At 30.4% G+C, this 16,672-nt stretch overlaps 1 protein-coding gene across 6 annotated transcripts in view; it reads right to left on the bottom strand.

Moving 5' to 3' along the window:
• The window catches only part of LOC106473452 (neuronal acetylcholine receptor subunit alpha-7-like), a 146,710-nt gene extending 143,542 nt beyond the window's left edge, over positions 1 to 3,168 (bottom strand). For all 6 annotated transcript variants that reach the window (XM_022402923.1, XM_013934136.2, XM_022402941.1 and 3 more), the window contains exon 1: positions 2,714 to 3,168. In XM_022402923.1, coding sequence (XP_022258631.1) covers positions 2,714 to 2,777 — 64 coding nt within the window. In that variant the 5' untranslated portion in view covers positions 2,778 to 3,168. The remainder of the gene's footprint in view (positions 1 to 2,713) is intronic.
• Between the last annotated feature and the right edge of the window lie 13,504 nt (positions 3,169 to 16,672).

The following is a 16,672-nucleotide window of genomic DNA, read 5'->3' as shown; positions in this document are numbered from 1 at the left end:
TCACGACGTTATATGAATGTGTACGTTTGTTTGTTAAGCACAAAGCTACACGATGGGCTATCTGTGCTCTACCCACCACGGGTATCAAACATGCCCTCAGACATACCACTGTGCCACTGGGGGGCGAATGTGTACGTAGCCTATGAACATAAAATTTATTTTTGAAGAAAATGAGAACATGACAATAGTTGCTGTACATAAAATTGAGCTTAAGTGAAGCCTTTTAAATAGTAGCATTCAATAACAAATTGACTTTGTATATTTGATATATCGTAAAAAAAGATCATTTTTAGTGGTGGTATATGTTTTACTACTGAATGGTGAAAAATTGCTATCTTATCTGATCGGTACGTTTTATTCTTTACTGTAAACTTCTTATGGAAATTTTATTCTTCGATAAAATATCAAATGATTCACATGGTTATTAAAAACATATTTAACCGTCTTGGTTACCAGGATGTAAATATATGTACACTTTGTTATGCAATATATATACTTAATATATATTAAAATAACTACAATAAATGCTATTATAGCATAGTAATAACAGTAAGTATTATGCTAATGCAGTTATTAACATTAGCATTAATATAATATTAATAAATTCAGAAATTTTGGGTATGTAGAAAATTCATGTTTTGTAATAATAAAACACAGAATCTATGTCAAAAGTATACATTACATTTATAAATATGTAATAATGTTAAAATTCTGGTTCGACTCCCCGCTGTTAACAGCCCATTATAGAAATTTGTACTAATAAAACGACAACAATAACAAGTATAATTTATCCAAATAAGTGTAAATTACAGTAATTTAAACGCTACAATTAAATACTATTCTCTTGTCCATGCACTTGTTGTTTAATACCTATAACGTGGATAATGTCTCATATTTGTTTATGTTCAAAAATAGCAAAATTGAAGCTATTGTTAATCGAAGGGTATGCCGTTAACAGAGTGCAGACAGACCGTTGCAGAGATTGGTACTAAGAAAACGAGAAAAATAACAAGTGTAATTTATCAAAATATTGTTGTTCATATCTCTGTTATAATAAATTAATTACTAATTTAATTCACTTGTTAATATCAAAATAATCTGTGGTATCAAAAAAAATGTCTAAGTAGCTTTGACATTACTTATTATGTATTAGTAACATTGCTTTCACAATGAATCTGTCATTTTTACTTTACTTTATTTAAAAAGAATGTTACTCTGTATTAATGAAACCTTGAAGAATGTTTCTACATTTTTAAACCATTATTCAGACTTTTTCAAACAAACAATTTGAGCACTTTTGTCTGTCCATATATTAACAATGGATAAGTTCGTAAAACAACAAGAACAGATATTCAGATAGACACCTAGTTACATCGATATAGATAATAGCAAAATAGAGAGTAAGATAGCTAGACTGATAATAATGTGGAAAAAATCAGAAGTATGCTTTCAGTTTAGATGAGAATTCCTATATAACAAAGTTTTGCTATGTCTGGAACTGTATGAGCATCAATCATATTAAGCGAAAAGAAACGTATATATATATACCAATACACACAGTACATCATACAAATGAACCATGGTGAATTACTGGATATTTACGAATGTGTTTAATGAAAGTTTTCGGTCTCACGTGTAGTCTATAAAGCAGGCAGTATTTCTTTAATAACCTTCATTTTTTAATGAATTGAGAATGTTCACTTTCTTAGTTTCAGATTTCTTCAATACAAACAAGCAGGTTTTTCGTCAGATCATGTTTTATTGTAATGCTTCATAGAATATATAGATATAGTGCAATTGGTAGAAGAACAAATGTTTACATACCTACAGATGTCTAGCTAAACACTGAAAATTCAACGCAGATGACACGGCAAAATTTCATCGTATCACCTAGATATTAGTATCTATTGGCATTTTACCTGGATATTATAAGTTGTTTTTTTTTAGTAACTTAAACAATAATAATATAATATGTATGGACATATTACTAAATATAAATCTTGTTTGTTCTAAGACTTGTTCTTACTAATGTGTATTCACCAACTATCAATTGCTCTATTTAATAACTTCCGTTGAATCTAGATGACGTATCAAGTCAAATATTTTGTCTATGAAATTATTACGCTTCTGTGAATTGTTATATTTTTTATTTGGGTTTATAAACCCAATGTAGTTATCCAGTATAAAGTTCTTAAACTGCACAGTATTGCAGTTCTCATTAAATAATGTTATTCCCAAGGTATGGGATAACTTCTCAAAACTTGGATAAATGATAATGAAGAATAAACTGACACGTCTAAACTTCTGTGCCTAATTCCATTGTAACTCGGTCTTTACTGCCTGACGAAGGACGTCTGCTCGAAACGACGCAGAAAATAAACTAGTAAATGTTTTCATTTAGAAGTGTTAATTTATTATTTTTTATCTTTTATCAAGGTTTCTATTCTCACGTCTTGCGGATTCAAGAAATAACTTCTCAAAAGCCCATTCCTTATTAATTTCTTTAGATAAGCAGTAATATACATAAAACATGCATGTACGTTTACTTAGTAAGTTCTTATATAAGTATATATATTTCGCATTTGTAATGGTTGTCAAAAATCCGTTGCTTTTTCTAACCGAATCAAATATTTGTATAGGTATGTCTTAAATTAACTACTTAAATTCTGGAAAGTCGCTGCTAGGTGTGAAATAAAAATATTAATATAATTACCTTTCAGAAGACTGAAGAACAACAGTGATATTAAAACTCCTGAAATTCTGCACACCATCTTCATCTTGGTTTTTAATCACCTTCTTGACAACGAATTTACAATAAAAAATTCCAGATTGTTTTTTCTGTTTAATAAAAGGTTAACCAGTTTCACTCTTCGTCCTCACCTGTATACTTCATCAACATTCTAGGCAGATATTCTAGAAGTTACGGGTGTGTTTGATAGTAATGTATCTCTATAAAATGGAAGACATCTTATTTTCTATTTTACTTCTCTCATTAAAGCATACGTAGTATTACTAACATATTAAAAATGTTTTCATTTGGTTGAATCTTTTTTCCACCATAACTCTGTGTCACTCTCAGTTTTCTTCCCATCTCACTAAGAAACACATTGTTTGCAGATGAAACTTTATGGACTAACTATTCTGTGTTGAAGCTTCTGTCTTTTACCCACCGATGATGATCGGCGCCGAGTCTGCACAGTGCGAGACCCATCTCCAATTGAAAGCTGCGATGTATCAGGCGCATGCGCATAGTTTCAACCTATCCTGATCTAAAGGAACTGAAACGTTCGTTGCAGAAAAATAGCATAGTATCTTAATTAACAAAAGCAGGTAAATAACGCTAAAAGGACGCTACGAGATAGATTTATAAAATCTTTAACGAGCTTATAGGATCAATAAATATTTTTTTACCTTATTTTGAGTATTTAAGTACAAACCATATTTCATTTTAGTCATAATTTATGTGATATTTACGTAAGGTGAGTTTATACCAAATTATATTTTGTTTCGAATTTGTTATGCTAAACAGCATAAAAAGTTTCATGATACAAACTTCAAGAAAAACGAAATATACTTATATACAAGAAAATGGAAAACTAATAAATCAAAGAATACTGGGGGACTGAACAAAACACATTCACGATAATTAAACTGAAACTCAAGAAAACAGAAACACAGTTTTCAATTCATCAAGCTCGAGAGAGATGCAGCTACCACGTCTCACGCGTGTGCCGTCAACGCTTAATGTGAAAACATCAACTGATAATAACTATCAGTACAATGTTTTGCTACTTAGTTGCACATCTAAAATCAATTTCACAGTTTTAATGAGAAAACTAAGTATAGATAGCAGAGAAAACTTCTTGTAGATAATGCATGTATACTAATTTCATTAAACTACTCGCGTCTCCAGAAAATAATTTCATAATTTGTTATTTTTTTTCGATTTTGATGTAAAATAGAGAAAATAAATCAGTAATATTAATTTTTTCTACTAGTTAAATTTCACATCTTATGCATAGCTGCGAAACTAAGGAACGTAGAGTTTTAAGCATACCCTGAATATGTATGTACGTTTTACTTAACCTCGGTTATATTTATAATAATTCCTTAGTTGATTTTAATATTACTTTTGTAAATTCTTTGTTTCTTGATAATTAACAAATCTTTTTTCGTGTGTGATGTTCACTGTTAATGCCCTTTTATAGAACTAAACAGCTGAGAAACGTGTGACCTAGGTAAGTAGCGAATAATTTGTATAATATCTGTTATTTTAACATATCAGATATACTTTTGTAAATTATACAAAAATTTTGGATATTCTTACTTAATATTATATATGAATCAAAAATTTATAGTAAAATGCATAATATGTTAAACCCAATGTCTTATCTAAAAATATCACTTTCGTCTCTTCTATGGATTACTATACAAATTATATTTTTTGCTAAATGTTTTTTTTATTTGGGGTTGCAAAAAACAGTCATAAATACAAACTATTTAATTAGTTAAACTGTTGTGTCATTTTAATAAGTTAAGTGTTGTATTTCGGTCACACAAAAAATTGAAAGGAAACGAAAAAATGACATGATACTGGAGACATCGATTATTTGCTACAAAAAATATTTTTCATGGAACTTGATAATGAAAGCATTAAGTAACACATTCTCTGTAGTAGTAATAATAATAGAGCTTCAATAAGTGAAGAAACTGTATCGCATTGTTAATAAAAATTACTTTGTTTAAATAGTTACATAATTACGCTTCGATGAAAGCAATGAAAAGTGGCTAACAAACATAATTCTGAATCTAAGACCATTTTTGAATTTCAAAGTACAAATATAATATTAACTTTATTGGTTTAATCGAAATGATTTGATGTCTCACTCGCAAATACTTCACATTTTAAATCCAAATTTCAACGATACAGCTAGATACTATTCGCTTTCACTTATGTAATTCTGAAAATAGACATATGGAAAATTATTCAATCTTTACTACAGAACGTATATATATATCAATGTGATGTGTTTTGTATATTTACAAAGGTAATATAAACGCCATACACATTAATTGAACGTATGAAAGAATTGGGAATACTACTGTATAGAATTCAAAGAATAATGTGCTGTCAAAATCTTATAAGTGAGTTAGAGGTCTATGTACAGTTTCAGAGATACTTCCTTACTTATTGCTTTCCCCAAGTTATCGCTTTCCATTAGTATATGATTCTTAAGCTTCCGGATAACTTAACAAACCTTATCTTTCGTTATATAACAACATTTTAGGTAATATATATATATATATATTATTTGAACTGTAAATTATGCGAATAGTTAATAGACATACATGTGCTTTGTTGTCAGCATCATCTAGTAGCGAATTAATTATGTTTAATGACGATGTTATAGCAAACGCCTATTCTGCTTTTATGTAAAATAATATAAAATAGTTATAATCAATCAACAGACTTGCACTTACTAAATAATGAAGCATCTGCTGGTGGTAATAGAAGTAACTTTGTTTTAGTATATTGTCTTCGTGTGTTATGAACGTACCAATTCATACCTTTAGTGTTTCGATGTATAAGTCAATATTTATAAACTACACGGTTCTAACGTCTTTGATTCTAAATTAATCATATTTCATGAAATATATCGCACACTGCTTGTTATCAATAGATATAAAAATATCGAAAGTTGTAGGAAAAAATGGAAATGACAAAGTTTAGTTCTCTATGAATTTTCTGTTTCTTAAGCAGCTGTTCAAATAGGTTTTTATTAAGGAACTTAATATTTCCTATGTTATATTTTACATCATGTGTCTGAAAGAATTGCTTCAGGCTTATGTTCTGGATATCCTAAGACAGTAATTTAAATTGCATACGCTTTATAACCGGCTAATTAAACATAACTTCAAAACATATTCGATAATTAATTAGTATGTGGCCATGTTAATTTTCTTATTTATTAATATATTACTTAGATACACCGGTGAGATTTTAAAGAATCTGTGATCCTCAGATTATTATATTTAACTTATTCGAAAATTAATTGAAGAAGAATCTTATATAACTTATTTTGTGAATTTCTTGTTAGTAATGACCTGGGCTTTTCAGCAATTTTAGGCATATTTCTAGTAAGCTTTCAAATTATTATCTGAAAACTAAAAAAAAAAAGGATGTAGTTATGGCTAACTTAAACTAACCATGTTTCTCCCACGAGTTAGCGCGTCGTCTACTCGTTTTATAACCTTATGAACCAGCAAATGTTTAATGATTCTAGCGTTTAAGAATTTCCTTCTGCTTCTAAGACCATAGCTATGAGATAACGAAATATCAGATACATTTCTCTTACAGTTAATCATGTCAAGAAATATTGTTAAGGCTGTGAAACATTCATGAACAAGTCGACAAACACATAGTAATTTTAGAATGTATAGTTTTGCCTATTCGTGCTCTTTTAAAAAATGGCTAATAATTACTATTTTATATTTTGCTGTCACCCGCGTAAGTAAAACTTAAATAATTTTAATGAATCAATCGAAAGTCACAGGAATATTATTACCTTAAAGTTAAGGGCCCTTACTAGCTAATTATAACTTCGGAAACAGTTATTTTCCAACTGCATATGATTTATGTATTTGATGAATTTGTAATTTTCTCAACACCTAATATGTAGTAGCTTGATAATTCATTCAATATATAGCTTTGTCTTCGTTTAGCAAATAAACATTTTAACACATTTGAATGATTTAATAATTTTATAAGTGACACTTGTTTATAAAAACATAAAAGTATTGATAAGAAATATTTGCAGGCACTTTATCCTAAACTGATCCAAATCTAATAATTCACTGAACCCCCTTTCGCCTATATGTATAAAAACTTGGACTCGGCGAGCCACAGGTGCCGTTAGATGGTGGAAAATGTTCAGAACAATTGATGTATATTCCTCGAGAAATATGGACTGCATCCTATTCACAGATGTCAGCAGAGGATTACAAATGGTGAAAGTGGTATTCAACTTCAGCTGAAAACTGCTCAATCTGATCACTAATTGTATTTATCAAGGAAGATGACAAAAAATACTGTCTTTCTATTTGACTATTTTCAAACGTTATGGGTACAGTAGATTATTGCCTTAACATCTGAGAAAAGTTCCTGTCCATCAGCATAGTATTTCAGGTTGTATCGATGGATATATAGAATACAATTATAAAGAAGTTATAATATCATTGCATACGTCATTGGTCAGGCCACATTTGGAGTACTGCGTTTTGAGTTCAGTCTCAGATTCTTTAACTTAGAAAGAAGATTGAATTACTGGAAAAGATTCAGATGAGAGCTTCTACGATGATATCTGGGATGGATGGAAAGGTTGTCGTACGAATTAGAGGTGATCTGATTGAGATGTATAAGATTGTTAATGGAATTGATCGTGTTCATGCGTCATCTTTTTTCGTACTTAATGGTAATAATGGTAAGACTAGAAAACACAAATACAAATTTTGGCAGGGTAGGAACCATCTTTAGCTAAGACAATTTTATCATTCTAATAAGTTTGTTGGCCTTTAGAATGGGTTGCCTTCAGTTAATTTTATGGTGTTTAAGGGAAGACTTGATAAATATTTGAATAATAAGAGCTGTTTTTGATAGTTTTTTTTTAAATTTTAGACTAGTATAGGGGATGGGACAGCCCAGATGGACCAATAAGTCTTTTATTTGTATTTAAATTATATATTAGAATGAAATAATCAAGATCAAATATTACACCATTAGTACTGAAACTAATAAAATACAACATCAAATTATATCACACATTTCCAGTCTTTTGTTCTCCAAAGTTTGCACTCTTAGCACATCTAAAGCCGTGTTTTTCTACTTGCATCTCATAGAAGCGGTTTTTAGCCGTTATTGGCTTCCATTATTTTATGTGCTTTAATTTCTTCCACATGTTATGAATGGAGTTAATTAAACTTTGCCTAATGTTAAACGTATTGATCAATTGGTCAGTATGATGTCTGTTGCACTTTACAAGCCTATCCAAATGTATTTTTCGTTAGTCAGTCACCATCGGTTAATGGCCATATTTGTTTCTAGTTGCGGATATATTCTTGTTCGATTGCCACTCTTGATAATCATTTTTGACAGATGTATTTGAGCAACGAATGAAACAAGACAATAACACTGCTGCGAAGCAAGCAACCCTCCTATGATGCTCCTTTGAAAGTCTGAGATGTTCTTCTCCTTAACCATTGTCTCATTCACCATAATATTGATACAGCTACGTATATAAATATATATATGTGTGTGCATACATGCTTTTGTGTGTGTAGGGTTCTAACAAACACCTGATACTTGACACGATTAGTATATTTTGCATATTTTCAAAGAGGTCGACCTTGTTCTTGTATTTTAGCGGTTTGGCTAAAGTAAATGCTAATATTTTAGGTATTTCAATAATGAACATATTGATTAAAACTGCCTCCCTGATGATGACAACATCTTGTCGAAACGTTGTACATTTGCTGATATGTTACTCTTATATTACAGTTTTATTTCATTAACCATTCAAGCCGTCTCTAGAAAAGGTATAGAACTGCGTTGCTATGAAAAATTACTCAAAACTGTTGACAGTAACTTTAATGAAATACTTGTGTTTCAATTTGAACTTTTATATACTTTAAAAAGTTATTACAATATATTGTATATTTGATAGTTAAAAATTAAGTTACACTGTTATTGACGAAAAATCTAACATCATATCATCCAATACACGTGGCCCGGCATGGCCAGGTGGTTAAGGCACTCGACACGCAATCTGACTGTCGCGGGTTCGAATCCCTGTCACACCGTGGGGGCGTTATAATGTGACGGTCAATCCCACTATTCGTTAGTAAAAGAGTAGTCCAAGAATTGGCGGTGGGTGGTGATGACTAGCTGCCTTCCCTCTAGTCTTACACTGCTAAATTCGGGACGGCTAGCGCAGATATCCCTCGTGTAGCTTTGGGCAAAATTCAAAAACAAACAAACAATCATTACACGTTATAACGGAGGTTGTTCCTTTTTCCATGCTCAATCAATTAAGTTAAAATAATTTTAGTCAAACAAACAGAAAGTATAAGTTCCCTAAAGCTGCATTAAAAAGGCAACTCAAATTCTGTAAGATATTCTATTGTCAGATAACACTAGAAAATCAGTTTAAAAGGTTTCGTGTGTATATTTTTTCTGTAAGATAATACTACGATGTTTCTCTGTTACTTTAATTCCATAACGTAATATAGCAATTAAATAACATTAAAAAGTTTGTTTGATATAACCTATCTACGGAGCTAAAAAGACATTTATTGAGCTTAGATATATTCCTCATTAAACTAATTTTCTGGTAATTAAGTCAGTAATAAAGAGCCCTTTCTTATCTTACTAATTGTTTCTTTTCTACTGCAGTAGACAGGCATTTGGAATAAGAGTTTTCAACTTCTGTTTATTGAAAATTATTTCCGCTAATACAACATACTAAAATTGGTAAGCTGGCACTTTTCCACTTGTTCTGTATCTAATGAAGTCAAAGTCAATGAAGAAGAGTTAGGTGTCTTCTTTCGCACGTTTTATTTTCAAAGAATTTTCTAATTTAATAATCACATTCGTATGATAAACATACATATTTACCATAACTTCCGCTGTACATTTTGAAATATATAAGAACTATGCACTCTTTCAGAATTAGGCCTCATACAACTTAGGTTGTTCACATGATGTGTTAGGGCGCTCGACTCGCAATCTGCGGGTCGCGGGTTCGAATCCCCGTCCCACCAAACATGCTCGCCTTTCAGCCGTTATAATGTTATGGTCAATCCCACTATTCGTTGGTAAAAGAGTAGCCCAAGAGTTGGGTGGTGATGACCATTTGCTTTCCCTCTAGTCTTACACTGCTAAATTAGGGACGGCTAGTGCAGATAGCTCTCGTGTAGCTTTGCGCGAAATTCAAAACAAACAAACACATGATGTGTCAGATGATCTCTGTATGTGTATAAATGACTTGGACAGACACACTTAAAGTCAGCCAAACAGATATGGGGAAAGGCAAATATATCATAGCTTTCAAAAGGAGGCAATGAAAGTTCATTGATAGGCTGCTCCAAGACATCTGTCATTCGAGTTTATCGGCAAAGGAAAAAGTTGAATACAATGTCTGCTGCGATAGTGAAGTGTAGCCGTAAACATGTAATTATAGAAAGAGGAAAAAGACGGTTTGATACGAATGATACGAAATCCAATCATCCCCAGACAATACACCAGCTGACAGACATTCTTTCTAGGACAAACCACGTCCATCTTTAGCCGTACGTTAAGAAGAACGTTGCAACAAATGGACCTACGAAGTAGGATACCAATGAATAAACCACAAGAAACACGCTTTTAGTGTTGTAAAGACCATAGACATACTCGAAAAAGAAGGACCGATGAATGGTGATGTGGTAAAATGAATCACACAATATCAAGTTTTGCACATGTGGGAGAAAATAATTGTGGTGGTGGAAATATGGGAGACCTGGCTCCTTTAGTAGACTGAATGAATGCCACAGCTTACCTTAGCATCATTTCTGACCAAGTGATTCAGCGATGCTTAATTTGTACCACGATGCTTCCACCAACTACGCCCAAATTGTGCGTTCATCGATTGAAGATTATGACTGAGACTTCAGGCATCTCCCATGACCACTACAACCTCTGGATCTCATTCTAATCGAGCGTTTATTTGATAAACTAAAACAAAACACATTTGTCATCACTACTATATGACTACCTGTCTGAGACGTGTAAATCTAGCATTTATCATTAACTTCTGATCAAACCAAGCTATTTATATAGAATAATAATAGGAAAACATTTGCAATAAAGTTTTTCACTACCCATTCAAGCCGTCTACAAGCTTAAAGTAGCTCCGAAATTTTGGCATTTATATATTCATAAACGGTTGTAAGAAAGTTAGTGTTTAGGGCTTGCATATACAATAGTGACTATATTTATATTCGTTGAAGATAAATCTGATACACTTCAGTGAATAAGACTAGTGTGGAGCTGAATGCTATAAATTTTAGCTTTTTAAAAAATATATTAATAATTTCATTATGAGTTGACCTTACGTACTGAACTATAGTTTTATTAAAGTATTCCATTGTTCATTTAATAATATGAAAAAAAAAACATTTATAACTTAGGAATAAATATCATTGTTCTTGCTTAGTATTTAAGTTTTATTATAACCCATGAAAATATGTGTTCTAATCTAATTTAAATTAGTAATAATAAACTTCCTTTATAACGTTGAGAAGAGCATCGACTTGGCAACATTAAACACTTTGATATGAACTTCTTTTCAATTACAATTAAGATTCAAAATTAGTTTTCCTCGGAAACTCTGATTTCACAATAAAATTATGATCAAGATAATTCAAGTAGATTATATTCATTTTTAAAGTTTATCATATCGGGAACCATAACGTTCTACTTTAACATATTTGCTACCTATTGATCTAGATATCTCGGCTTTTTTTTTTTACAGAAACGCAAAGATGAAACTCCACGAGATACTTTAGCAGAGTTTGCACGCAGAGACATTCCTGTGAGGTTTCAAATAGAAACATTTCCTTTATAATTAACCTAAATTATCATATATTTTTATCTATGAAAAAGAAACTATCTTTAGTCACGAACATAACGTTCCTTGTCTGACACGTACGAAGTTAAAATCATAATCTCCACTATATGCTTCTTTAATCGGAAAAACTGATGCATTTACACATCTTCTAGCTACATATTTCATGAATCACCTGATAACGAAATTATAATTAAACAATCTAGTTATCTTGTATTTTTGTATGTTTTCATTTGTTGTGAAAGTAATAGCTTATAAAATATTTGAAAAGCACTTGCATATAGTTACAAAAAAAGAAACAGAGATTTCCGAAAGTAGTTATATGAAGTGTACAGCTAAAAAAAAAAAATTATAAATAGTCATGCACGTCCTATGATGGGTTAGCGGCAAGCTTACGAACTGAGAAATCTAAAATCAAGGGTTCGATTCACATGGTGGACAGATTTTAGATTGCCCATTGTGTAACTTTGCACTGATAAAAGAATAACCATAATTGGAAGAATATAAAATTATTTCAAGATACATGAGTTTAGTTAATTTAGTTTCATAAACTAAAACTTGCTTTCCTTATACACTGTTTCGATTTGTGCTAAATAAACAAATTCAGTTTCTACCAGTCAGGTTTTTACGTGTGTAGAGATTGGATGCTATGTATTAGTATTACTTTAAATTGATCGAGTTTCTTTTGAAGTCGTTTTAGATATTTCTCATGTTTGTATGTTAAAAACTTCAGGTGAATCAAGAAAATAATTTTCTTTAAAATCTTTCATTCTTGCGTTAGGTGTACTAATATAACACAAACACTGAGATGAAGAGTGAACCCCCATAGAAATAAATGTTAAACCTTGTTTGAAGATAGTCGTGTTTACCTAGTATGCCAGAGTTATTGGAAATTTGTGAAATGTTAAATTATTTGTTGTGCTTTTTCAATGCCTGTAGAACAATAATTCATTTGCGAACATTTTCCTGAGAGTTCCAAAAATTTGACAGTTGTTGCCAGTAAAACTGACTTATTTTACCGTAAAACGACTCCTTAGTGACCATAACAAAATTAATAACTTGTTGAAAGTGTTCAAATTTGTGAACAACTGTTACAAAGTTTCTTTTTAATATTCTCATATTTTAATTTTCGCCGACTTTCGGAAGCTACAAAAAGGAATAAAAAACATGGATGGTTATTTAAAAACTTCCATATGGAACTAGTGCGGTAAGTTGAGAATAATATAATAAAAAATCCCTTCGAACAGATCTGGAAAATGCCATTATTTTCAAGTCTGTAGCAGGACGAAAAAGGAGATAAAAATTGCTAAAGGTGGATTCCATCCTTGAATTGTGTTACAGAAAAACTGAAAACTTTGTAAATAGTCTAAGAGGAGATTCTCAAAAGAGCTCATTTTTCAAGATTCGTGCAATACTCTTTAAGGGGAAGGTGTGACTTAATTTTCTGTTTAAGAAATCCTTACTAAACACTGTACTAAACAGTCAAATGTAGTGTCAGATTTTTCTGTGACCATTTGTTTCAGGGACTCCCAGAAAAGGTCTGTTGATGCGAAATAAGAATTACTACACATTTTTCTATTAACCATGAAATCATATCTAACGACATTATACATTTCAGATTTCCAGCACAAAATTGTTAATCATATTTCTCCCTTGTGAAGAGTTAGAAGTTTATATTATCAACAATGCAGAAGTTGTAAATAAATATACTGTATTAAAAACCTATTTTCACTTCATTTGTGAACATAGGATACCTTTCTAAATACAGACAAATTGTGACATAGAAATTTTTTATCAGAATTTAACTAACTTCTCTAAACAGTCTTTCTACCACAAAAAGTGCTTAAGCTTTTTTTTAACTTTTGTCATGGTCTGTCATTTTCATATGAAGAAGTAAAGGAAATAAACATTTTTAATTAAAATTTAAGGATTAGAAACTGTAGCTGCACTTTGAGAAGAATTAAAAGCACGCCTCCTAATCATGAGTATTAATGTTAATTATTATTAACACGCCTTATAATCTTCAGTATTAATGTAAACCAAATAATGCATCATTATTTTTTAAAAACAAAAATATTAGAAAATTAACAATCATTTAAAAGCTTAAAGTATGGAAGAGAACAATACATAAAATTATTTGAACATTTCGATTAATCAAAAACGGTTTTATAAGTGTTACAAAATTGAATATATTTAAAATGTACATGGTAAGTTTTTGTAATTAAGATATTAGTGAACAGTTTTGTAATGAAGTAATTACTCAAATAATTTGTTGTTGTTTTTGTTTTTTTCGTTGTTGCTGTTAAGCAAAAAGCTACGCAATGTGTTATCCGTGCTGTGCCTATCACTGGTATTGAAACCCGGTATTTAGCATTATAAGCCTTTAAACTTATCACTTAGTCACTGGGAGAGGCAATGCAAATAATTTGAAATTAATTGTTTACACAAACGTACTATACTTATTCAAAGTTAATGTAAAAGTTTATGTAAAATATGTAATTCAGAAATATTTAATTGATTCATTTAGAGCTAAGACATTACATATTACACACAAGAAAATCAATATATGTGCAATGAAAGACATTGGAATTGGATACGCCTGTTGAATTCTGTTCATTAATTAAGGTAATTTGTCAATGGCTTACATTAGGGTTAATAACGGTTTAGTTACGGCAATCGCATATGTCTCATTAAACTTATATGCAGAAAATTGAAAAATAATTCTGAACTCATGATTCAATTAATAGTTACAAAAATAGAAAAAAGCAAAATAATTACCAGTAATAATAATAATATCATGTGTCGTGTAAATGAAACCAAAAAATACTTCATAAATCTGCAATGTCTAAATATAAGAAGACATTTGTCTCAAATACAGTTATTAACTCTTCCGAAATTCACAACTTACCAAGTTCAACAGAACTATCCCACAGTAATGTCTCATATAAAAACCATGACACATTACATAATGACCCACCTTATGATTTGTGCCCCAGTGTTGGATGTTTGTATTGTGGCTGCGATTTTTTTTCATAAATTTACATTTAATTATATTTCATCTAAGGTTTGGATATGCTGCGTAAGACTTACACTATCATTTCTTTTGATGTATTCTTTTTAATTTTTAGCTTTCCTAAATACATGGACTATATAAATATACTCTGTGAAAACTCCCACTTAAAATCGGCTTTTAGGAAAGTTACTTATTCCATTTGCGAAATATGTTAAAAGAAACCAATTTTGTTCTTTTAGTTATATCGTTAAAACTTAGACATACGTATACAATTAGGCTTTACGAGATTTCAAAAGGAAAACAATGTTATAATTCGTCATCATGACCTAAATATCGTGGGAAGCTTTTACGAAAGTGCCACAGTGGTACTCTGTCAAGCTTATTTCCCATTCTGTCCTTTGACATTCCTGAAGGTAGACTTTCGAACCCTTTGTGAATTATTTGCTTGGAAATCGTAGATGTAAAATAAAAAAAAAATTCTCCTGATTGGATAAAACATTTCATTATGTGTGTAATTCGTGTTTGTGTCAGAAAACTACTAACAACAACACTCAAACAACAACTAAATAAATAATACAATTACTTTCAACTCTTACGTAGCAAAACACTGGGGAAAAAAAAGAGAAAGAAACAGATTATCTTATATTACTACAGGCGTCTTGTACAAATTAAACATTAACCAAATTTCATTTTACAAATAGTACTTATTTTTTCTTCTACGTAAGGTACTTTTTTTTTTTGCTTGCGTGACTCTTGTTATTTTAATTGGAAATGAAGAATGATAGAAGAATGTATACAATAATTACAGCCGAAAATGTTCATTGGAATAAAATTATTGTATATCGTAAGTTATTTCTTTTTTTTTACGGTGGACTTCGCTAATGATTCTTTTTTAAAGCTATTTTATAAGTTCATGAACATAAATATTATTTTCATAAAGCTAAGTTTATTGACACTGTATTTTTATTTACTTTGAAATGATATACATTAATTAGAAAATTTCTGATATAAGGTAATAGAAAATATGTATTCAAACTAACATGTCATTTTCAAATGATCACCACATTTATGCATTGTTAATTAATATTTAATAAATTTTATTTTCACACGGCTTAACAGAATAATTTATATTCAAATACCAGTCTAGATTTCCAGTATTTCGGTCTTTATTATTGTAAAACCAAAATAAAGTCATACTTACATATTAGCCTCTGCTTACAGAACAAAATAACTTAATATGTTATCAAATTTAATTGTAAATCACATTTTGTGCTTGGTAATTTCTTATTAGCAATTCTTACGAACCTCCCTCAGAGAATCTTGGACAATTTTCCATAACATTAAAGTTTCTAATAATCTTGTAAACAACACATCGACAATTTGGCAACTATTTTGAACTGAGAATTATGATTACTGCAAAATAATAATTAGTTACTATTGATAAAATATGAATATTTTCTGATGTGTTTACCAAAAATTCTTCAGTTATCGAATTTTCCACAATATGTCGGAAAAAATGTTAGTAAAAATTAATGCCATCTCGACTATAATGAGGTATTTTAAACTTATAATAAGTTTAAAACTTTATACGATTACCAATCTTATGACGTCTTACCTTTGTCTTTAATCAATTAATCAGATTTAGAAAAAATAAAGTCCTAGCCTTACACTAAAAAGATCACTTCTGTAATCTTAGGCAAGAAAAGGTAGATTAATTGTTATAAAATAAAAGTTCACATTGCTAAAAATTTGATAGTGCTCAAGTTTCTCAATACTAACAAACATGTAGTATTTATTTTTATTTTACAAACATATGAGAGATTTGGGAAGCAGTAGGCTTTAGTTTCAAGTAGTACGTGAATAGTTTTCACTCCTGGTTATTTTACACTTATATATCACTCACGTGATTTACAGGCTATTCCAGTAAAAACATATATACTAAATAGGTTGCCCCATGCCATGTATTCTTCTATTTCCGTTTGTTCTTGCCTAATCACGT

The sequence above is a fragment of the Limulus polyphemus genome, unplaced genomic scaffold (genome assembly GCF_000517525.1).
Source record: "Limulus polyphemus unplaced genomic scaffold, Limulus_polyphemus-2.1.2 Scaffold130, whole genome shotgun sequence".
Taxonomy (NCBI): Eukaryota; Metazoa; Arthropoda; class Merostomata; order Xiphosura; family Limulidae; genus Limulus; species Limulus polyphemus.
Note: the sequence above shows the minus strand (reverse complement) of the source record. Positions and strands in the feature narration are given on the sequence as shown.